This window comes from Polyodon spathula, chromosome 8 (genome assembly GCF_017654505.1).
Source record: "Polyodon spathula isolate WHYD16114869_AA chromosome 8, ASM1765450v1, whole genome shotgun sequence".
Classification (NCBI taxonomy): Eukaryota; Metazoa; Chordata; class Actinopteri; order Acipenseriformes; family Polyodontidae; genus Polyodon; species Polyodon spathula.
In genome coordinates, this window is record NC_054541.1 from 4,436,977 (window position 1) to 4,461,622 (window position 24,646).

General features: G+C 38.6%; 2 protein-coding genes across 4 annotated transcripts in view; both read right to left on the reverse strand.

Moving 5' to 3' along the window:
* Positions 1-441: 441 nt before the first annotated feature.
* On the reverse strand, positions 442-17,405 carry LOC121319218 (exportin-2-like). Of its 2 annotated transcripts, none has more exons than XM_041256420.1 (25): positions 17,303-17,405; positions 15,465-15,559; positions 15,087-15,229; positions 14,796-14,897; positions 14,485-14,630; positions 14,190-14,280; positions 13,704-13,811; positions 13,387-13,479; positions 12,939-13,106; positions 12,316-12,445; positions 11,942-12,007; positions 11,620-11,822; positions 11,193-11,277; positions 10,747-10,808; positions 10,375-10,511; positions 9,883-9,986; positions 7,135-7,232; positions 6,441-6,591; positions 5,868-6,076; positions 5,568-5,665; positions 5,319-5,404; positions 4,920-5,001; positions 4,680-4,826; positions 4,098-4,329; positions 442-1,355 (listed from the first exon to the last, which is right to left on the reverse strand). In XM_041256420.1, the coding sequence occupies exons 2-25, from the start codon at positions 15,547-15,549 to the stop codon at positions 1,266-1,268; spliced, it is 2,916 nt and encodes a 971-aa protein (XP_041112354.1). In that variant the 5' UTR covers positions 15,550-15,559; positions 17,303-17,405; the 3' UTR covers positions 442-1,265. The 2 variants fall into 2 exon arrangements, with proteins under 2 accessions (XP_041112354.1, XP_041112355.1); XM_041256421.1 differs by lacking the exon at positions 17,303-17,405 and adding an exon at positions 16,401-16,498.
* A 1,753-nt stretch (positions 17,406-19,158) lies between these two features.
* LOC121319219 (brefeldin A-inhibited guanine nucleotide-exchange protein 2-like) overlaps positions 19,159-24,646 on the reverse strand; it is a 41,817-nt gene continuing 36,329 nt past the window's right edge. For both annotated transcript variants that reach the window (XM_041256423.1, XM_041256422.1), the window contains exons 38-39: positions 24,393-24,510; positions 19,159-22,650 (exon numbers count right to left, since the gene is read on the reverse strand). In XM_041256423.1, the coding sequence (XP_041112357.1) occupies positions 22,489-22,650; positions 24,393-24,510 (280 nt within the window). In that variant the 3' untranslated portion in view covers positions 19,159-22,488. The remainder of the gene's footprint in view (positions 22,651-24,392; positions 24,511-24,646) is intronic.

Here is a 24,646-nt window from a genome sequence, read left to right on the forward strand (position 1 = left end):
AAATTGTCTTGTATACATGTTGTGTTGATTGGCTATACATGCTGGTTAAATGCAGATTTTAAAGTTATTACACAGCGCTTTCCCTTTAGAACACTTATGTCACAGCTATAAGTCTACTAATTGTGTTCCACCTCAAGAATACTTGTGCTAGTGTATGATATTATGGGGCAAATAGGAGCTGTGAATGTACTGCCTTATCACCTGATTCACAGTATAAAGGGCTGTGTTAAGGGGAGCATGTGATAGGGGCTGGTTTAACACCCCCAATAATCCCTAATCTTGGACTGTCTTAGCTAAAATAACATTAGGTTGTCAAACATTAGCACTAATCAGGCAGGGTCTGTGGATCTTTAGGACTGAAACTCCTGCAAGAAATCTTTTTTTTTTTTCCTATTTCCTAGGGAAAAAAAATGAAATTACAAGCTTTTTACACAAGTGATTTTTATTTATTCAGATTTGGATCAAAAACAGCAAAAAAACAAACAAAACAAAAACACAAAAACGTAGACACAACATAAATAGACACGAGACAGGGATACAGAACGTTTAGAAGCACTGCCATTGAAATGACGAGCCAGTTCAAGTTAGATACATGTTACTTCTCTACAACCAGTGCTTACCCAACAGGAACGCAAAGCCTCCCGAACTAGCATGAACGCACTGCAAAACAAATGAACTGGTGACTGACAGGAGCATGTGCAAATCCAGAGCATGGCCTGTGGCTAAATGGGATCTCCATTTCAACCCTTAACTCCATCAGTGACAGCCAGGACTGGACTCTTACATTCCCTTCCAAAGAAATCATTGTTAAAATATTAACAAAATTAGCTGTCTGAACACTAGCACATCAGCATTCTTTTAAAATGTCAACTTCACAATGCAAGCCGCTTCAAACCAATTCCACAAAACACAGAACCTCCAGAGTCCAGTTTGTAAACTTTGTAGACCATTTCTTTTAAACTTGGTCAATTCAATCATTTTTTTTTTTTTTTTTTTTTTTTTTTTTTTTTTAGAATTTTAGGAGTCTTTTTGGTATACATTAGAGTTAAAATTCTAAAAGATTGAACATAACTTTTATTTTTAACTTGTACTGCTTTCTGACAAGACCAGCATCTGGTGAAACAGTTAATGGTTGTATTAACAGGGTATATGGAGATGTTTACCATGACAGCAATAGTATTTGTCAATCTATAAATGGAGCCGGGTCTCCTCCAGATCAGCTCTTGTTCCAAGAGCACGTCTGCAGTGGCTTGAATGGCTTGTTTTTAGACCAGCTGTACGGCTGCAGCTTGGAGATAACCTTGTAGATATTGCAGTGCTTCGGCATTCAAGCTGGTGCTCAGCATGGATGGTACCTAACGAGACCAAACAAAAACAAAAGTGAACCTACACTTAAGAATAAACCTTTTTTGAACCTGTTAAATTGTTATACACCAACTAAAAAGTAGTAGACTGACATTTACAGTAATCTTAATGGTTTACAATAAACAACCTGCAAGAGAAATTAACATCCTCATAAAACAGCATGTATTTGGTTCAATGTTTAGTAAAATAGTATGCCGTTAAGAACAGGTGCCTCCACATATCCATGGGTATTCTCTCTACAGGGTTCACATACTTTTTCAACATCTAAATTCCATACTTTTTCCAGACTTCCATTCCCCCCCCCCATACTTGTTTTAGTTCATTTCTACTAGTTTTTCGATAGCTATCCACATAGCGGAAGAGCATTACAGCTTTTTGATCCAGAGCATAAGTTGCACCTGGTTTCCTGAAAGTATTTGTCAGAATCTGACATTGCATGATTTACAAAAATATAAAAAGTTGTATACTGCAAGTATAATTCTGCCAAAATGGGAACCAATAGTATTGTAGTGATCTTGGTTAATGCAGGCAGGCGCATCACACAGGGCGAGGCAATCCACACACAGGTGGAGGGAGGGTGCGAACCCAGGTCTTCTAGCGCTAAAGCATAGCGCCGATACCGCTGTACATAAGAGTCGGCTCCTTTGCAAGGAGCATATATCAGGCTTATGTCTCTGTGGGTGATTACGTCACCTGCCAGCCCTGCTGCTGCCCACCCCCATGCACACTACACTCTGCACTGCCAGCCTCAAGTCTGCCCCGGTCTTGCCCACCAGGCTACAGTCCGACAAGTGCGTACCGGGGTACCCGACTCCACTACTGACACCAATAGTGAAATAGGTTAAAAACGCAGACAGGCACATCACACAGGGCGAGGCAATCCACACACAGGTGCAGGGCGGGCACGAACCTGGGACCTCTCACACTAAAGCATAGCACTGATACCGCTGTACAAAGCAGCTGGCTCGTTTGCAAGGACCAGATAGCGGGCTTATATTTGTGTGTGTGATTGCATCACCTACCAATCCTGCTGCTGCCTTCCCCCGTGCATGCCACAGTATACTAAAACCAGACAATTTGGGCGCAGGTATACTTGCAGTATATTACTTTTTTGTAAGGGATGATATTGGATTCTGATCCAAAGTTTTTTCTACCCTCTTAAAATGTTGAACACTATGGGAGGTGAAAAATAACAAATGAAATAAATGTACGCATTATATATTAACTCTTTGCGGTCCTATGTCAGACCAGGTCCGATATTACAATTTTCCCTTTCTTGTTCGACATCAAAAAGTCATCAAACACAGGCCTCTAGTCATTTCTTCTCAGAAAGAGCAGAGAAAACCTTTCAACGGCCAAGTGAGACTGACAGGAGCCGAAAATACAAAAAAAAAAAACACACAACAAAAAGGGGCCTATCTCATAGCCCCATGCACTATAGAGATAACACGGTCATAAACAAAGGAGATAGCTCCTTCTGCGATGCCTTTTAAACCTGTTTAACTCTGAAAATTTACAGTGCCTGTAAAATAAACAGTGCATGCGAAAATAAAATTGGACCTGACAAGTGCTTAATAAATGGACTGCAAAGGGTTGCGCACGTGTCGTATATTATATTAGTACTATTTTTATTCTTTGATTTTCTTTACTATTACAGTATGTCACTACTACCACTGAAAATAATAGCAGTGAGACTGAATAAAAAGAAGAACTACAGGTACAGTACCTATTTGTGACATGCTGCATCCAGTATTCTAGCGATATCCTATTAGTTGAAGAACACAATACAAACCGCCCCCACCCACCCCCTCCAAAACAAACAAACAAACAAACAAACAAACAAAAAGCGCATCAAAGTTTGTTTTGTTTCAATTGCAAATGTTAATTTAAATCTTGGTTCCTAATTTAGAGCTGTATGAGCCAACATCAGCAGCAGTTTGACAATTATTCTTTTTTTTTTTAAATCAGTATTTCATCGTATAATGAAGGCCTGTATCTACACTCAGCTGACAGTGTTGCTGCACCCGGTACTTTAAGCAAGCACCACACACTTAAAATACAATTACCGGTACATTTTATTAATCACATTAAAGAAATGAAAAAGGCGATGTTAACATGCTACATTTTTTTCTTGGGAAATAAAGGTAACAAGATAATAAAATTTGAATCTTGGTGAGCAGAGTACACTAGCTTGTAATTCCAGACTAAATGTTTAAGCCTTCAATATAAATGTATATACCTTGGCTGTCGTAGTGTCCATTTTACCCGTCGTTTCACTGGAGCAGAAAGTCACGTGACATATACCAGTGCGCTGACTGGACAGGATTGCTCGAGTTGTCGGGACGTTGTCAGGGGTGTTACACGGGGCAATCCTCACGGGATTTGGTCGCAAGCAATATAGTTAGTAAACTGCTTAGACTGTTGCCGCTTGAAGTGCAGATCCGCTTTCAAGATCAATTATTAATAAAATATAAATCGCTGAATTATTTTCATTCCCCTGTGATATTAGTAAAATTCCAGACTTTTTCATAACAGACATGGTTTTTCAAGCCCCTGAAATCAGTTTGGCATTTTTCCATACCTTTTTCCAGACTAGTGTACAAACCCTCTCTCTCTATACAGGGTGACTCAGGAACAATACACCATAGGTAAAGTTACAAACCACAGGAACCCCCTGAAAGTGTCAGTAAAAGCATGTGTCCTGAGTGTAAATGCAGCTCTTTATAACCTACCCTTCCTGGGCATGCTGTGGACAGTTTGTGCAGCGACTGTGCCAGGAGGATCTTGGGATTGCTGACAGAGTCACCGATGGGGTCGTGTTCTTTCTTCCCAGCGAAGGCCAGCTGGGAGAAAGCAGTCTGGTAACCAGGAGTATCTTCAATATCAATGAAGTGCTCGTCATCTGGGATGCTGTCATCTTCAGGAAGCTCAAAGAAACCAATCAGAGCTTGCAGCAAGGGGGACCTAGATCAACAGGCAAGAAAGGAAAAGATACAAATAAATCACCAACTGCAAAGGTCTTGAAAGCCTCTTTGATAATCATTTCATTACTAAAAGAAAAAAAATACCCCATTTTCTTCCCAACTATGAAATAGCCAATTTGTGTCACCTCTACAGCATGGCCCAATAGTTATTCCTTTAAACTTATCACTCTGCTGTCCTGCCCACTGTGACTAATACCAACTTGCAACAGGGAGATGTAGCATATATTATTTGCATAAGAATTTTCTTTTTTTTTTTTTTTTAAATGTACATTTGCTGTCTCCACCATAAAGGGGAACAATGCTGACTTTAAATATCAAGAAAAGCGTTACCAGAGTTTTGTATAATCTGTATCCATCATGGAAGGGCATTCGGTCAGTATTTTAGTAATCCCCACAGCACAGATCTTCTTTTCAACTGGCCCCGACACTTTCTGTACCTCTGGGATAACAATCTTCTCCAGCACCATGCCAAACATCCTGCATAACAGTCAAGAGCATTCTCAGTTGGGTCACGGTATCCAGTCCAAACGAAGTATTTTATATCGGCATCTACAGGTCAGAAGCACTTACTTGGGTTGTATGCTGTCAAAGATTTCTTGTGTTGCTATGGCTCCATATTTGACAGTGTGGAGATTTATAAACACCAGGAAACCTAGAATAGAAATAGGATGAAAGAATTCGCTCAATATGCAAATCTCGGCAACTAGTCACCAGGAATACCATGCCAACAGAATTTTAAAATATAGTATTTACTGAATCGTCTAAATACAGCTAGTGCAGTAGCAGCAATAATTCATCCAGTACGGTATTGGTTTACATGTGTCTATTCTATCCCCTGTGTGTGTGTCACATTTTACTACTTAGTAAAGTGCAATGCAAATCCACAATTACATTGGACATTTAAAGAACTCGGTTTTTGTTTCTGTCTTCAAACACACACAGCTGAATGGATTTCGTCCCTGAACTCACTTTTGATGAACTTGGTGGTTTTCGAACTCTGCAGTCTCTGGAACAGCAGAATGAAGACCTGCTTCTTGTACTGGTTGATAGAATCTCTGATACAAACACATTAAAACAAAAAAAAAAAAAGCACACATCAGCTTACTTTAAAGATTTGCTTCATTAACTACGCCGTCAACCTAGTATGTACTAAAAAGTGTAAAATATACAGTGTGCTTTGAAGTCGCCTTATTAAGAACGATGTTCTGTTTTACTCACGGTGGCATGTGTTCGATGATGCTGTTGAGCAGATAGAAGCCTTGGTGGTCATTCGCTTTAGATGCAATCAGCTTCTGGAACACTCCCAGCAAGCCAGGCTGAAATAATAAAAATACATGAACTAAACCTTAAAACAAGGGTTTCTTAAAAGGGTCTATAATAAGCTAGCCTTTAAAAGCAATTCATGTTGCTGCAAACATGTCTCCTCTCCAGGCTATCCTGCTGTGTAAACCAGTAAACTCAGTTCCCTTCCAAGAAAATATTTCTTCCTATGAGTGGAGCACATAAACCATGTCTTACAATCTTGTCAGCAGCTGTAGTGGCGATGCTGGTGCCCCCTTTCTGTAGGTATGCTTGCAGCAGCCTGACCAGTGGGGGGATGTTGCCTGTGCGCTCCCACAGAACTGGCTGCAGGAGGTGAGGGAAGAGTGCCATGTAGGTGGGAGGGATGCTGGTGGTGTGCATCTCCAACAGCAGGGACATCACTTGGAAGACGTAGGGAACAAACTCTGAAAGAAAAAAAAAAAAAAAACACCACTTTGTTTATAACATGAAACACAATCAGAAGATGCACAACAGTGCTAAAGTGTGTCAAGGTCTTGTTTTTTCCAGTTTCCAAACCACTCTATCTGTGCTGCTACTGTATTTGGATTACAGCTGTTTGTAGGATTCTGCAACACAAAAAAAAAAAATACAAACTTGCTAAAAATAAAGTCTAGTCAGCTACAGTGTACCAGGTTATATTAACTTGGATTGAATGTCTCGTTGAAAATCTATAAATCCATTTCACTCAACTTTTGTAACCTGATCTTATTCCACAGTATTACTATGACAAAAACCTGTCTTTGATTCAATTCGCTGTAAAGAGCATACCCTGCACATCATTCTGCAGGATCTCTGTGAACACAGGGAACAGCGCCTCCTCAAAGCTGCTCACAGTTGCTGGGTTGGCCTTGCAGGTTATTCTCACAGACAGGCACAGAGACTCAAACAGGTAATGGTTAAAGTGCGGCTTGCTGGGGTTCTGGAGAAAGAGACAAAGAAACGATTTCGGATGGGTTCTTGAATAACCAAGCCAAAAATCGGGTTTACTGCAAAAAAAGTAGGCCATGTTGGGCCTGACTGCAATAGGTTCAAGAAATAGAGCCGAATAAAAGCTAAATTCATCAGCGTAATCACTGTGTGCCACATACAGAAGGTCTGGCCAACAGAAAGTAACCTTGGACACTGCTGGAAGCGAGAGGATTAATCTCAAAGCTTTCAAATGTTTAAAACTGGCAAACAAAAGAAAATCCCAAGTAGCATAACATCCTAAACATTAACTGATCTTGCAGATTCACATATACAACATCTTGATCTTCCAGATTCACATAAACAATATCTCGATGCATTAAAAACAAGTGTAATTAAACTGACGTAAAAGTGTGTATACAAAGAAAATTAGACTAAATCAACTACTTTCTATTTGAAAATGTGTATGATAGCTGAGTGGTAAAGGACCACCTGCACAGAGTTAAATGAAGATGTAAAGCTAATTTGGGCACTTAAAACTGCAAATGTTCTTTACCTTGCTGACCAAGAGAAGTTTCTGTGTTAGCTGGCTGATGAGGGTAGAGATATAGGGAACAATGGATTCCTGAAGGAGGGAGAAGCTTCTCATAATAGCTGTGAAGTAGAATGTCGACATGTTTCAATTTACCAAAACTTCAAATTTGGCATTGTCCTGCAAAATCGGCTTTTTGTTTTAGCCTTTATTTCACAAGTATGAACACGACTGTATCATCACCACAGAAGAGATTAGTGAACAAAGAAGTTTGACATGAAGTAAAAATAGAATGTGAAAAAGATCTCTAGATCGCCAGTGGTTAACACAATGTAGGAGTGAAATCCTTCACTTTTACTGGATAACATTGTGAATGGAACTTGACTGAAAGGTGGAAAAATCGCTGTGCATCAACTAAAGACTGTTACACACCAGACGCACTGCGACAAGCAAATGTTTGCAGCGATGAAACAAGATTAATAAAGCCTGTACTTCTGATAAGTATCTTTCGCACAAGAGGCTACGTGGGGGGGTGACAAACTCCTCATTCTTTCCAATCAATTCAGAATGAAGTGGGAACATTTCATAACAGCCTTCTGTCATTCATTTCTGCCACAGTTGCAGCTTTACATGGAATGCCTCAATTCTGCAGTGCTGCTCAAACATATTACCTTTTCCCTGCATTGCTAAATTATGTTTGTTTAGGTGACTGAATACATATGCAAGGTATGCCAGCGAAAGCACCTCTTCTCGAAGCTCAAAATAGACAATTCAGCATCTTCCCACAGGAAAAACGTGTACTTAAAGCACTAGTTTTAATAGTTCACAACCTTAACTGCTGCATTTAAAGCATCATGAATAGGGGTCTACTTAAATCACGGTAAATTTACAAATTTTTCCCAAGGTTGCAGAATAAAATTAGGATTTCGGGGACATTGAGGATCTTATTAAACATTAAATAAACCTAAGTAGACAGTATTTCAGAACACTATAAAGCCTAAAAATAGTGGTGCTTGCTTCCTTACTAAAACAGAGTGGTGTCATTTGTTAAAAGGCACGCATGCAGCATCCCTGTGCAGTTGACTTACCCATACACTGAGGCTGCATGTTCTGCATCCACTGAATTGGTCAGAAGTTAAGGCAAAACTTTGCCAAGTTATACAGATGTGGAAATAGATTACAAACAGCCCCAAAACTCTACCCAAGGGTAACTGGCATGCTTTAATAAAGGCAATGTATGCAGCACATTCGTTGTCATATTATTTGCCCCATCCAGTTATTTATTTTATTAGTACCGAGTCAAAACAAAGAAAACGTACCTATTCGGGTCTAAAATTCCAACTGTGAAAAAGTGAGCAGCAGGTTGAGGCGAGGTGGCTGTGCTAGACCGTGCAGTACTGATTGAACTGTACTGACAGGAACACTTTGTCCGTTCTGACTTTCCAGTTTGGTTTCTGAAAGCTGTTTATTTTACGTTCTGTTCAGCAGCCTCTGTAGTAGCCTTGTATAATATGTGATTCTGAAGCTAAACGGTGATCGATCGTATTTTCTCCAGACACATTAAGATATGCAAAACAATTACCTCCATCTGCATGTACACTTTCTTTGGGAAATATCTTGAAATGATCAGTCAAAATATACTTTGTTTTGCTTTGTCATCCATTTCTATTTTACCTCCATTGCTGAAAACTAGATTTTAGCATCCTAAATCAAAACAATACAGCACCAACTTTTTGTCCCACCCCCTACTGTACAGTACAGGTCACAGAAAAGAGGTAAAGACGCACCGATAGGCTGATTAAAACTTTGAGGTCATTTGAATAGTAAACAACAACGTTAACCACTTTGGAGAATTTTTTTTGTAAAGGTCATTTGTGGACGTTTTTTCTTTGTTTTTTGCTTAAGTGCAATGCACACAAGACGGTGAAGGAATAAAAAAGGGATTCTACAGAAGGAAGATATGCAGTTTGCATCGCTTGCGTTGTGCAGTAATTCATTTAAACCAGGTTTCCTCCCCTCCATACATGTTTGTATGCATCCGCTCCTAAAAGGAGGTGAATTTCGTGGTAACCCCCCAATTTCACAATTTCCGTGAAACCGCAATTTAGGTAGACCCCTAATCATGAAGTTCAGACATTCTTACAGGCCAGAGCTTCAGTGTAGAAAGTATTGATGCCACACAGAAGGTAGGTAATTTAAATGGAGCGCAGGAGCGCATTTTTTTTTGTTTCTTTGAGCTGCAAGTAGGATTAGCCATTTTTTCGTTTCGAATCCATTTTAACAACAGTTTTCAAAATCACAAGTAACCACAAAGTCCTCTTATACTTTCATTTCTGGTTCATGTTTAAAAGCAGAAGGCTGGTGATAAATACATTGTTTACATAATTACAGCTAATGAGTTATGCTAAATTATTTTTAGAAGCATAAAGTTACAGTGAAACAATCTTACTGTGCACTGAACGTCAATTTTTAGATTGTTTGGTGACCCATCAGAAACCTTGCCTTGACCTATATTTGGGTCGCGACCCCCACTTTGTAAAACAAAAGTCTATATCACTACATGCCCAGAGATTAAAACAATGAGGCAGGAACACTTAATTTTCACAGGACAACAATAGAGTTTAATGGAGAAGATACTAGAAGGCATCAGCATACCACATATGAAGACAGAATACTGCTTTGTGTTGTATTGCAAGTGTGTGAAATGCCTCCCTTGCCACCTTTCCTAACACCCCTCAGATACACATGAGGATCACAAACAGGCAATCCTACCTTTCATGATGTACTCGTTTTCAGAAGAGCCCGGCATTGACAGAGCTTTGAATAGGTGGAGCAGCAGCTGCTCAGTGAACGGGGCCATTTCTGCAGCCGTGATTCTACAGGAGGGAAATATCCACAATCACGACAAATTCACGTTTGTTTCAAGCAAAAGCATATAAAACTTGACTGCTGCACCACGTCAATACTGATCAGCTTTCATGTGCAGAGTCAATCAATTACTTTGATTTGATAAGTCACTACAATTCATCACAAGGATCCCAAAGCACACAAAAATGAACAATTAAAATATTTAACTTGATTTAAAAAATAAATGGAGATAAAATAAAATGTGGTTTTAATTGTAAAATTAGAACAGAAAAAGCAAGTTTGTAGAAATAGAACAATTAAGAGTTATTAAAAAAGAACGAAATGGATCAATTCTTTTTGATGTTCACAGCACGAGGCAGTTTAAAGCCAATCTCCAGTGAAGCGGTGTGCACTCACAGCGTGGTGTTGTTTGGACCCCTCATTGTGAAGAGTCTCTCCAGGGCATGTGCTGCGTATGTATGAGCCACAATGCTTTCTGCCTGGAGGAGGGCAATTAGAAGAGGAATCGCCACAAGGAGCTGTTCTTTGGGAAGCTGAAAGGGAAAGCAAGGGTACGCAACACAATGAACCTTACGGCTACAAGGACAGACTGCAGCTGTGCTTAAGGTCTGAAATTCACCTCTCAGACCGAGAAAGTTTGAAGATATGCACTCAACAAAATATTCATTATAAAGATGCAAAGCACAGACGTCTATTAAAAGTAGTCTGTATTTTGTATTAAATAAAAAAAAAAATCCTTAGGAGTAAAATAATAAAAAAAAAACTCACCTGACTCCTAAAAATCATTACGTATTTGATAGCATCAGCTTTCAGCACAGGAAACTCGTTCACTGTAAGGGAGACACAGTTAAAGGTTTTTAGACACCTTAGCTTTCACAGTTCAAGCTTCATGGAATGGGGTCATCTCTTTTCTTTAGGGGTCTCAGGAAATGTTTGGAGTTGACTTGATCAACCTCAGCACCATCGGTAGAAGGAGCTGGATTGCATCAAAACCCCCCCCCCCCCCCCCCCCCTTACCCAGTTAACATTAGGTGGCCCAAGAGTAGTGGTAATCAGGATCTGTGAAACCAGCTATTACTATCTTCAATAAAAAGACCAAACTCAACAGACCATCTTTTCTTTTATAAGTGCACTGCAGTTGAGTGAAGTTAGCCTTCCAGGATCTACATACAGGTCTGCAGTGTTGGAAGAAAGCATGTGATTTCTGTTCTTACCATTTGCAGACTTCAGATCAGGCAGTATGTGACTAACAAAGAATTCTGTGAGGTTCACCAACTCATTGGCTTGTGTGATTCCATGCTGAAACAAAAACCAGAGAGAACTTTGTTTGATCAAGCATCATATTGTTTCAAATCCAATGGTATCTGCTAGCCATAGTGATCAAGTCAGGTGTTTAATTTGTTCAGTTTAATAAAGCCAACTCACAAGCTATTATACAAAAACGGTCCGTGAGAGCGTCCCTTATAAATAAAAAAACAAGTTAAACTAAGAAACATCACTTATAAAAAGGCATCCACTTGATTGTGTACACTGATCAAACAGGCCTTCGTGTTTCTAAAGACACTCAAAGGCTCAGTGTTTGATTAGAACAATGAAAGGCAATATGAAGAGCCCCAGGCCCAGCTGGGAGTGCAGCAGTACCTTCTGAGTCTGTGCTTTGGAGGCGAGTGAGGTGACCAGGTAGATGGCTGCATCTTTGTGCTTCCAGTTGGTGCCCGGGCACTTGGCATACTCAGTCAACATGGAGTTAACATAGCCGGAGAAAATGGCAGTCACAGGGCCTTCGAAAAACTTGCAAAGCCCCCTTACAAGATCACAGGCTGCTCTACGTCTGGTGTCAATATCTGCAATACAAACGTGCCCCCACAGACAGATTCTAATGTTTACCACTTGGTCTTTTGATGCAGGTTTGATAAGACTTCTATTTGTTATGTATACACAGTATTTGTAAATGTTGCAATACCTGAACCCTCCAGATCTCGTCTGATGTACTCTTCGGAATTATCTTCAAACGCCTCCTCATCAGCAGCTGTGGAAACACAGACACACACACTAAAAAAAATATTGGTTTTCAGGGGCAAACCAAACAAAGCAACTTAACCACTGTAGTTTTAGCGCTTGCAACTTTCACCAGCAGGGGGCAGAATCCATATCAGCAGTGCATTCAAAAACACTGCTACACTAGCAGCAGCTAACATCAGATTAAGAAACTAAACGGTACACTGAGTACACCGAGTTACTTGACAAGCATACAGAATACTAATTAATCTATGTCTATCTACTAACTCTGGACATTTCCGCTATATGCCTGTATACTGTGGAAACAAGAACACGTACTTCTGAACTCCATGTTGGGTACAATGACTTTCTCGCAGATGCTGGTCAGTGTATTCTGATCTTCAAACAGGTGTTTATAGTGAGGTCTCTCACAGACTGATGCCAGGAACTGGATGGCATTGCTCACCAGCTAACAGAGGAGAGGGGGAGAAAAAAAAATTAATATAAACACACAATTCTTTTCCCATGCAAACATATTCTATCGTTAAATAAGAAAACTTCAGAGGGCTTTCTTTAACCCTGTAATGCCCAAGCACGTATTAAAGGAGAAAAGCTACTGCAGGTAACTAGATTCAGTTTCTTGTACTGCACATGAAATTCTAGCTTACAAAGCTGGATTTAAAAAATGTGAATAAGCACATGTGACACAGAAATGTCCACTACAGGGTTCAAAAAATAAAAAATAAAATAAAACAGTCTTCCTGACTTCGTTTTCATTCAATGTATGCTTGAGTGTGCTAAGATACGAAATGTACTACTTAATAGAGGTTTACTTTTCAAATGTCTCAGTTTGCTTTAAACATTTAAGAAACGGCTAAATGCTTGTTGCAGTTTGGTAGAAATATCAGCGTCTTCCTCTGCCTGGTACACTAAACTGAGAGAAGCCACAGCCAGACTCTCACCAGGTCGTACTTGACCTCCTGCCCCGTGGTGACCAGCAGGTTCCAGATATCTGTGACGAAGCGAGGCAGGTAGGGCTGGAACTCCTCATCATATTTCTGAGCGTACAGGGCAGCGTTGTCACAGATCTGGGATTTCAGCAACTCCAGCAGGCCCGCCTCCTCCTCATCCTGCAATAAACAAAGGAAAGCTGACTGAGTATAACAACCAGACAGAAATACACAATTCAAGCGTTCACTGCGACAGAATGTACCGGCGAAACAGACCCTGATTCTCCCTTTCTTTGGATACCCGCGATAACTTCAGCTGAAGAATGTCCTGACCAAGTTTAATGGCAACTGGGCAAGAGGTTCTCCTTTCTAAACCTTCAGCACCAAATTTACCAGAAACCCCCCCCCCCCCACAAAAGAACAGTTATTTAAAGTCAGCTCTCTGAAATAAAAGGCTTACGTCGGTCTGCAGCAGTTTGTTATCCAGGGTGAGTAAATTGTGGAAGTTTGTCATCCACGTTTCCATGTTATCTTCAAAGAATTCAGGCAGATCCTAGGGGATCAAAAAGACAGAAGCGTAATTAGAGCGCGCTATAAAGCTAAAAAGTATTCTGGAAAGGCAGACAACGTTCATTCAAGAATGAAGCTCCACTGCATTCACTATCAAATACCAGCTGACAGGGAACACTGAAATGCTTAGCTTCAATTAAAACAATGTCACAGTACTGTGTTTCAATGCAATGACAGCCCTGCCCTGCCACCCCAACATGGTCTCACCTGAAAGTTCAAGCTGTAAAAGAGTTTAGCAATAAGCGTCAACGAGGAGAAGAGAATCTTCAGTGCATTTACATCACTGGCATGGGTCTGGCAAAGCTCAATAGTTGCCTGAAAAGAAAAATAGTATTACAACTTATTACACAATTCATGACTTCACACACTGAATGCGGTAGTGGCGTGACAAAATCATGTTTTAATTCTTGCTATTCATTTACAACACCTTCCAGAATGTACTTCAGCAAAAAAGACCTTATTGACAGTTCAGTTTGTTTGCATTACACTCTTTCCAGTCTTGAAACTTGCCATTACATCCATGTGCGAGTCAACCAAACAGGCATGTGCCGCAACAGGAGGTTATAGAAGACTTTTCAAATTGAAGTTTATATATATATATAAAACACTACCCATTCAAAATTAAAGAACACACAATTAAACTTGTTTGCTGTTATTTTAACCAATTGTTAACCAAACTGAGTTGTTGCCTACCTTGAAAAGTTCTGTCAACGGCTGTGCAAAAGTATCCAGGACAAGTTTAATTTCTGTCCACAACTCATTTGATTTGAATTCATGTCGATATCTGCAATAAAAAACAAAAAAGTTGACAAAACTAGAAGCAAAAGAGATTTTTTGCTCATTTGCTGCTGACCAAGACAAGCTTATCAAATATTAACACCAATATAAATGAATGATTTTGCAATCACTTCATTTTTTATAGTGATGCACCCCAGATGCATTTTATATCAAGAGCTTTGAATGCACGACAATAAGGTCAAAACCGTACCTTTTAAAGAGTGAATGTGCTGTCCGCAGCACCCCATTAATGATGTGAAAATCTCCACTCTGAAATCGGTTTACCATCTCGGTAAGAAGATCTGGCCACTTCAGAGGGAAATCTTCACGACCAATAATACTAATAGCGTCACTCAACTAAAAAAAAAAAATACAAATAAAAACAAAATCAAGGCAATGCTTCCTCATCACTTTGTATCAAGCTCAGTCTTGGTAACCATACATTTAAATGTATAATGGCCAAGTGCATTGGTGTCACTGTACATTCTTGTATAAGCATACTGCATGTAGAAGATGGCATACCTGTTTCTGAATCTGCTCTGGGCTACTAAGCATCAAATTTACAATGTTAGCTTTAATAGCCGTCCTGTCAAGATCACAGATTTTGTTCGGTTCATCTTCCACCTGGAAAAAAACCCCAAAAACGCATTTTTAGAAACAGCGTCTACCAACAGTATTCAGGTACAGAAAAGTGTCTCATCTCTCCACGAGTATCTGCTGTCTAACCCACTGGAAGACCAGCCTGCCTCAGGGTAATGTAACTGTCTGTCCCCCTCCCCTTACAAAAACAATGAAATGTACTTCAACACTTACTATCCTCCAGTTTCTTTTGATGTAGTTTTTAAACATCACTGCTGCGCAAACTCTAATGACATTGTCCTGTGATTTCTCAAGCAGCGTTAGAAGCAGTATGGGGTAATTCTGATTGCCTTCCACAGACTCCAGGAACTTTTCAGCTGAAAAACAATGTAAATCATATCCTCAGGATCTAGCACATTACACAGAGGCATGACTCCCTACTAAAGCCAAACAAACAGCACCCCCTGTGGCACAATAGAAATATAACAGCACCAATGACATACTGGTTAAGAAAGGGCTTGTGAAAGAGTGCAAGGTGGAAGCAGTAGGAAGTCTGCAATAATAAGCAGCTATCTTTTTTTCTTTTTAGTTACAGCAGCCTGGACAGGTTACCTGGTCGTCTGACCGCAGGATCTGGGTCCAAAGTCTTCCTCAAGTACTCCGTGAGGGTCTCCAAATTAGCAGCATTCAAATCCATGTTTATACACCTGCAAAAAAAAAACAAACACATTTGCTACGGTTCACACCGGCTAAGGCAGAGCTGATGAAAAATTACAGTAGGACATGTAAAACATTACAGGAAAGTATAGTTAATTAAATCAGAACACGTTTACCCCCTTCTCTTTCCATAAACTCGCAGATTCATACAGTAGTGGCCAATGATAATCTACTGTACCTGCACACACACAGTGGAGCCAGTGGGCTACTTTCATGCTGCTGTTAAAAATGCATCGTTAAATCATTAGAAGGATGTTACCATTCGTCACAGCTATAAACATTAATTGTAAAAATCTACGTGTGTAACAGGGACATTTGGTGCGTCTCAAACGGACATATTTTATTGATGGCGAATGTTTTTTCCCCACATTCAACCGCGCAATGGGGTCAACTACCTTCTCCTGTCACTCGGGACATCCAGCATGACTCCGTTACACGGATCTAACAGCCCACTTCCACACTCCTCATCACAAACTTTATGAAGACAAGCAGGATGTGATCTTTACCATCCCCACATTTGACAACGGCTAAAGAAACATGTCAAGCCGAACACGCAACAGCCCTAGATATCCCCTTGTTAAGTTTCAAGAATACTATCATGACGGCTTTATGTTTTTTTTTTTTTTTTTTTGTAAGCTAATAGAAATAATACAGCACGCAACATTGAACATGCACTCGAGAAAAAATAAAATCACACCCAACAAATGATATACCGATTTAGCAGCTGGAATCACACATGCTTATTTGCCGTTTAGGTTAAAACACCACCATCTCAATAAACAGTACTGATACAAATCTATTTTTCATAAAACAATACAATTGATAGTTTACCTATGAAAACTTCAGCCAGCAGTCAGAGCACAAGTCTGCAGTGACTAATATAATGCAACATGTCTCTCCAGCTCAAAAATTAACATGCGTGGGGTCACACAAACTGCAAAGTCTTGTTTAAATTTTAGACAAGCACTTCATCAGTCCAATAAAAGCCAAGGCAGTCGGGCTACCACTTTGCTCCGCACCAATCACAAGTTACAAGGCGGGACTTAGTCACGTTCGATGAGAACCCTGTCACCATCAAGGCCCAATGCAGAACACAGGCCCTCTGCAAGTTCATTACAAACAACTGCCTGGAAATATTACGTGTTTGCATTTTTTTTTTTTAAATAAGAATTGTTTTTTTGTTGTGTTTGTTTCACTGCTTCCAGTTATTTATAAACGACACCTCGTAATCTACACGATCCATTAACCGCTTGACTGATCTGTTCTAGTACAAATGAATGGATCAATGTAATTGGACCTTACCATACAGGGCCCATGCAGTGAATTAAAATACATCTTATAATTTAAATCACAAACTAATCATGTGCTCTGCCACTTAAAACCATACTATATGTTTAAGCACAGGACACATTTTGATCTGTTACAACTGAAATTTTAAGACTAAAACTAATATACGAATGCTATATAAATATTATGTCTTAGATTTTACTACTGAAATAACATTGTTCAATTGTACCATAACCCATAAAAATATAGCTGCGACCTCGGCTCCTTTTCAGTTTTTATTCCTTCTTCGCATAAAATTTAAACGTGTTTACAAAAAAAGGAAAGAAAATGGCATACTTCGTCTTATATATGCCTGTTTACTTATTAATCATTAAATATTAAATTAAAACGGCATTTCAATAAGCAATGCATTCTACACTCTTAATTAAAAAGAAGACCATTCTTACCTTGTACGGCAGATATTGCTGATTAAATAATTCCCGTGTATTGTAATCAAGCTTAGTTTGTAATTCAGCCCCCTTCTCCCTTTCAAAATCCAGCCCCAACGGCGCGCCGCCTTCACTACGCATGCGCTTTTCTTGATCGCTTTAAATCCTTGGCTGTCGCTAACTTTAACCAGCCTTGGAAAAACTGACTTACAGATTTTATAGAGTCTACAAAGGTACAGCAAGAAGGAGTCTAACTTTGTATCAGGCATATTACATCAGTGTCATGCCATTTCATGGAGGTGCAGAAAAGTATACTAGTTTTTAAATATGTATTATTCATTAAGCTCACATTTATTGATAATTGTAGTTAAGGGCAGGCAACAAAACTAACGCTTGTATATATGTTGATGGCTTTCTCATGAAGCAAAGAAACGAGCACTTACAGGATTGGAAATAAGACTCCCATTGCATAGCAATCTGATCCATTCCTGGTTTTACTACGAGTTTGATAAGACACACCCGCACTTGTTATCTACACACTGTGGTGAATCAAGCTTGTTACAAAACATGGAATGGGTGAAACTGAAGGCTCAGTGACGTCAGGGTATGTTAGTTCATCACAATCCCGTATTAAAGCAGACTGCAGGGAGAGATGTTTTCCTGTGAAACTGAATCTCAGTCACTGCAATTTCAAAGCATGGGGTTTGGAGGTATGCCTTTAACCCTTTTATTGTTCATAAATTATCCTCGAAATAAAATGGTCATGTCAAAAATATCAGTATTTGTACATCCACAGGATAAAACAATGTGGCTGTATTTTTTTACTGGACAATACCTGTAATCGAACTTCATTGAGAGAATCATGGAATGCAGCTGTGTACCAACTCAAGACAATGCATGGGATGTCTATCTTTGGCCAGAGGTTAAAAAGAATGCGTCAGAGACCTGAAACAAAAACTGTGTTTATCTAACCTGCAAATAGCATCACCACAAAAGGGATACAATATAAGGCTTTGACACTAGGAGCTGCTTTGTGAAGTTTCTAACACACACTGGTTCCTTTTTCCTTGTTCAATGCACAACTATAGAAGCTTAAAAAAAAAAAAAAGAGTTGTCTTAGGACACAAGTGTCTTCAAGACAGAGTTGTAGACTTGAATGACCTAATCCCAGAACACTCTTTTATACTGTGTCAGTATCTCATACTGTTATATCTTTATCAGCCAGAAACCAAAGTCACATGAACAACATGGCAACCATCTTAGGGATGCTTAAATGAGTCATGTGCAAATGTATTAGAACACACTTTTGCTACTGAATTGATTTGTTGTGCATACAAATCAAACTGCTAAAACTGAAAATATTGGAAAATTGTTAAAATAAGCGATTGTCTAATTTAATTCATGAGTTTAATAGGCCACACATGCAACTGAGTTGATGCCCATTGAAAGCACAAAGTGGTCTAACATTTTCAGGAGTTCCTATTGTTTCTATATCACTAACTACTGAATGAAAATTTAAATTCACACCCAGAGGTTTTTTATGCAGGTAGGTATATAAAGGATATAAATAACAAATCATGCACTTAGTAACCTGTGCCAAACAATGTCCCTATATACAGTATGTGCTAATATTTACAGAGTGTGACACACAGAGAGGTTCTAGAGTGGTAGAAACAACTGATCTAAATAATACGTTTGAGATGTTAAGGGGAAAGTGGATTACTCTAGCTTCTTAACATTGTAAATAGATATAACAAAGAAAAAACTAAATGTTTGCAATAAAAATTCCAAAGCAATGTTATCACAAATAAGACATTTTGTAACAAAGGCAAACAATAGTATGCACTTTAAAACTTTATTGATTAAATTGCCGGATTGAAGCATGAAAGATTACAACAGTATTTTATATATAGAATAATTAGTTTACATTAAACTTTACAGTTTTTTCCATATATATTTCCAAAAATGTATACATCCAGTTGCAAGGAATGCTTCTCAAAATGAACATTTAAAAGCACTTCATTGTAATAGAGATAGAGTTTACAAAAAGTACTTATTCGTTACTAAAGCCTACATAATGATATGCAAAACAAGATAGATATATCTTGCGTAAAGTATTCCAAGCATATATGCAGTGTCTCCTTCTCAAAGCGTTTAGCAGCAAGGTTGTGGCAAGTTCTCCAGGCTGGTTCTGTAAATGGATTTAACACTCCTCCAAACCATTTTATTCTTAGGAGGATTCAACAGTGCAAAGTAATGGGATCTTTGTCATCAGCCAATAGTTGTTCTATAGAAGTTTCAAATCCAACGCATTGCATTCAGCCAATGGTCTGAGCTCTGAATCTCACCACAGCATCTCGTGCCAGATTGAAGACTGCAGGCTACATCACCATGCAGGTGTAAAATACCCATTATAACCACAGACTTCTAAACTTAAAGAACAAATAGCTTCAAAATCTACTTTAATCAATTTCTTTTGCAGTTCAGTATTGAGGTGTAATCATTTTCTCCATAAGGAAAATTCGCTGGCTGCGAACTGTCCCGGCTCTGATGAAATCCTTCCTTTGTGAAAGAGATATTTTGCTGGCCCCACCTTCTCTTCAGTGTAAAAATCTTACAAACATCAGAACGTTAAAAATAACATTTGAAGCTATTTACACAATGTCACCGTATTGTAGGCTAGACATTAAAACCTAAATAACAGCAACAAATAAGGAAAAGTGAAGGTGAACGAACAGCAAAAACAAAATCAGAGAAAAAGGTACAATCCATGCCTCATGTCTTAAAAATGACCTTCATGTGGAAATAATGCTACTTCTCACCAAAGCAATTTTAACAAGGCAGGGTGTTGGAACTGTCTGTAATAAAGTTGGTTTTCTGCAGTACCTAACTAAATACTTACTTCACTGCACCGCTCTGAAAATATACATAGCAAAATATACAGTACTTCAAGTGATTTATACTACTTAATCTGGGGGATGAAATCTAATCCAAACACTAACCCTAAAATCACAATACAACAAACTGAAACTAAGTAAAGTGCAAAAACATAACAGCGACTTGCCTTTATCATTGTGACAAATTGCAGAAAAGTGCGTTTATTTACGCTGGATCAAAGTAATGCAATCAATAATAAAAACCGTTTTGATTTCACTCATCTGTTTCAGACTTAAAATCTAAAATAAATATAAAAGGTGAAGGTTTCTTTAATAAAGCACACACACACTCACACACCAGATTACCAAAACATGACAGAACCCACATTTCCAAGGCACTTTATGGAACAAAAGTGACACTGAAAACATAATCTGTACATTAAATGTGCTAAAATCACTTTTCATATCGACTAAAGGACCCGCAGTGACGTTCCTGCTATTCACGAGAACATGTCATGAAAAGCCACTTCAATATAGTTTTTTTTTTTTTTTTTACTATTTCCTGCCATTGTTTTACGATTGCAATTATTCTGAATTCAGTTGCTCCAGTAGTTGCATGGGGAAGCTGTGAGCGATGTGTACAATTGTATGGAATTTCTGGGAAAAGGAAATCAAAAGACAATGCTTGAGAACTTCGGAGATTGCTTTGATAATTCTTTACCTAGGTTATCCTAGGATTACCCCCTAAAAATCATTGCAACAAAACGATCTAAAAAAATCCAGCTTGGACTTATCCTGGCACAGTATAGATGAACCAAATCAACACCTTTGCATTGGACAGCATGTTGGCTTGCAGGAGGAGCTATGGGAAAAACCAACACAGCTTAATACTCAAGGTACAGAAACCAGGACAGTTGCATACAAAGAATGCATACCCATAGGTCATTTTCATCAGGTATTTTATAGTAGCATAACTTTGGGGAAACTAGAGGGTATAGAAAAAATCAGCTATCAGCTTCTGTGTTTTGGAAGACACTTTAGGTAAGATTAGGTTCACTAAAAATGTAAAATAGATCGTTCTTTATGAAAGCAAGTGGCATGTCTATTCAACAGAACACACGGAACATGGAATGGGAGCACAAACAACATGCAGTTTCACCTCCTGTAACAAATAACTAACCACCTTCTCGTGTTCTCTGTTTACGTTTGTTTCCGCATAGATTTAAATAAAAAGAAAAAAAAGAAATCAAAGTCACATACAATATAATCCTCAATATGTACTGAACTATAGACTAAGACAGCACAAGTTTACTGAACAACGCTTGTTTAGTTTGTTTTTTTTTCTTACATACAAACTCCAGTTCTTTACATGTATCCAAAGCCGAGCTGTGTGAAATGATTTAATGAGTGTGAATCTTCAAAAACAGGAACAACAGTTTTTTGCAAAGCACTTCCAATCCATGCAACCAGCTCAGTGCTTTCTTTAAAATGCAAGCTGCAAAATCTTTGATGCATATGCTCTGATGCATTCTGTGCAACTCTGACATTGTTCTTCCAAAAAGATGTCACAGGGTAGGAAAAGCAAGTCTTTTGAAAAAGGTGGATGTTCACCAATGTGTTATTTCTAGTTTAGCAATAACCCACAGAATGGTTATTACAACCCATTTCAACAGATGGAGATATATTTTATTTTATTTTTGGAATCCATGATAAATCCAATATACAGTACATTCATTTTTTAAATTATTATTATAATTACAACTACAGGATTACAAGGGTCTTCTTTTTTGAAGCAAACAAAACCTCAAACCTTTAGAAATTGATCAAAATATGTGTTTAAAGAGCCCCTGAGGACAAAATGTCAAAGAAATGCATTATTATGTGTATTATGCATAGGCATTGGGTTTTTCTACTGTTCTGCATTCCTTCTCTATGTAACCTGTGGTCAATATTACTCTCAGGCTTTCACTGTTGTGTTATAGACTGCAAAACACTGGGATGAGGTTTATTTTCTCTAATTTGGTATCCTCCTGTATTTGATTATATCAATTTTCAAAGCTGTGAAATGGTTATAATAATAAATAAATTACAGTTTCAACAACTTAAAGCCAGCGTAATAAGCAGTCTGCTTTTATAGATTTTTAAAAGTATTTGGTAAGGGGAGTGGGGAAACCAAGGCTTGTTAGCTGGATCTCTCAAGACAACTCAGGGTCTGGAGAGTTTCAAATTCAGAGTCTAGAGCGTAGCGAATTTCTCTCTTGAATGTGAATCCACAAGTGAATTCAGGTCTGATGCTCCCCCATACAGGCAAACCGCTTCTGTGCTTTGCTAAGTCCCAGCTACCCTGTGCTGCCCGTCTACGGACGAGATCTTAAACACCAGCCCAATACGCAGGAAGAACCTCCGGAGGACTGTTCGTAACTCAGGGGTCAGGTCAAACTGCATGACTTCACACAGGTAGGGGTAGTAGCAGGAGGCGTGCTCTTTGAACTGGGGGCAAAGAATCAGAAATGCAAGAGGTTAAATAATCTGCACTTGACACACAAAAAATTCAGTTCGCTTGTATTAAATGTGCCCCTTCGGGGTTAAATATTTCATTTAACAAAAAAATAAAGAAACAGACATATCTCGTTACACAGTCAGGATTCGGTCAATGATTTACAAAAATAACCATTTCAATGATCAAATAATGGAATTAAAGGTGATTTCAGTCTTTGCATGATTATTTTGATCAAATTGCGAAATGGAAAATATCAAAGAAAGCAAGAAAGAAAAAGAAAGAAATAAAGAAAGAAGATACAGTCTTTGAGTGAGGCGATATAATGAAATTGTGAAATGTAAAATACCAAACAAGGAAAGAACGGAAACACAAAGGAAGAGACGGCTTATTCGGTCTTCGGTCTGCTGGAGGATACAGTCGGAATGAATTTCAATTGTCTGATAGTTCATTCCTAATTTGGACAAAGTACCCAACAAAAACAAACGTTCTTTTTGTACAGCAGCAGCAGCTACTTCTGGGGCTATGCAAGGCTTCATTTTGGTCAAGCAAACAGGTACTTCTGCATGCGTAAAGGAGTTCAATTCTAAATGCCACAGCAGCAAGCCTTACAAAAACAAATCCAGTACCTGTATGTTAAAAAATAACATTCAAGGCGGCTTTTTTTGTTGTCAAAAAGCAGTCTCCAACTTTATTGCACAGGGGTGCCACTGTGTGATGCTGATCGGTCCAGCAAAACTGGTAGATTGATTATATTATATTATAAACGTTTAATAAGCATACTTTTCTTTTTTCTTTCTTTCTATGATTAGACAAACATGGATTGAAACTTGATTTTGCAGTTTAAATACTGTGTATACAGTAGTCTTATAATATGAATAAAATAATTACTTTTTCCTCTAAAACTGTATTTTCTAAATAACAAGACGAGAACATTCCGAACGTTATTTCAAGCTCGCTTGAAGTTTAATATTTGAGATCACTATCCTCCTAAATTGCTCCCTTGCAAATGAGGCCATGACCTCAATGGACTGACGTCCTGCATAAATAATAAATACAGAAATAATGAATAAATGACGTGTATCTCAAATATAATTTACTGCTTTTATGTTCATCCAATAATAAAAAAAAAATTATATCTACATATATATATATATTGTATTAAAACGTTTGTATTTCACTTGATACCCATTTTTAACAGCCCGCAATGATTTGCTAATCGCAGATTGAGCAGCATCTTTAAAATCTGTTCGGGAACTGCGCATTTACTCAAAGCACATGTCGCAATTTGATTACATCGCTGTACTCAAAGACAGAAGAAGCTGTCTCTTCTTTTGCGTTTCGCTCTTTGTCTGTTTAATATTTTCCATTTCGCAATTTGAGCAAAATAATTCTCAAACACAGAAATAACCTTTTGTTTCGTTCTTTGATAATTTGTCAGTGCTCAGTTATTTTTGTCGGTCATTGACCGAATCCTAACTATGAGTGTAATATATATGTAGTATATATAATTTTATTTAAATTTTTTTTGGTAGACATTTTTGTGGGGGGCATTTCAACAGAAAAAGAGAACCCTCTCTAGGCAAATTGTGCTGAGAGAAACACACTAAAGGAGCCTCCCCTGTTAGAGGTTTGATTTTTGTAACTTTGGAACCCAATAGGTTCTTTTTGAATGACCTGCACAGTGGCGGGTGGTTAGCTGATCAGAGCAGCTGACCAGACCTCAGCCTCTTACCTTTTCATCGCTCATCTTTAGAGTTTTGGTGAGAAGCAGCAGCAGGAGGTTGGTCCAGGCCTCCCTGTGGCTTTCAGAGGTCAGGGTGATGAAGTACGACAGAGCTTCACTGCACACACTGTGGAGAGGGGGCAATCAGAGCAGTCAGACTTCTGCTAATAGACAAGCAAACTTTGTCCCTTTCAACATGGATCTATTTTGTTCTTAACAATGAAGTAATGAGCCATCTTTATCCTTTGCTAAATTAGCTGTAA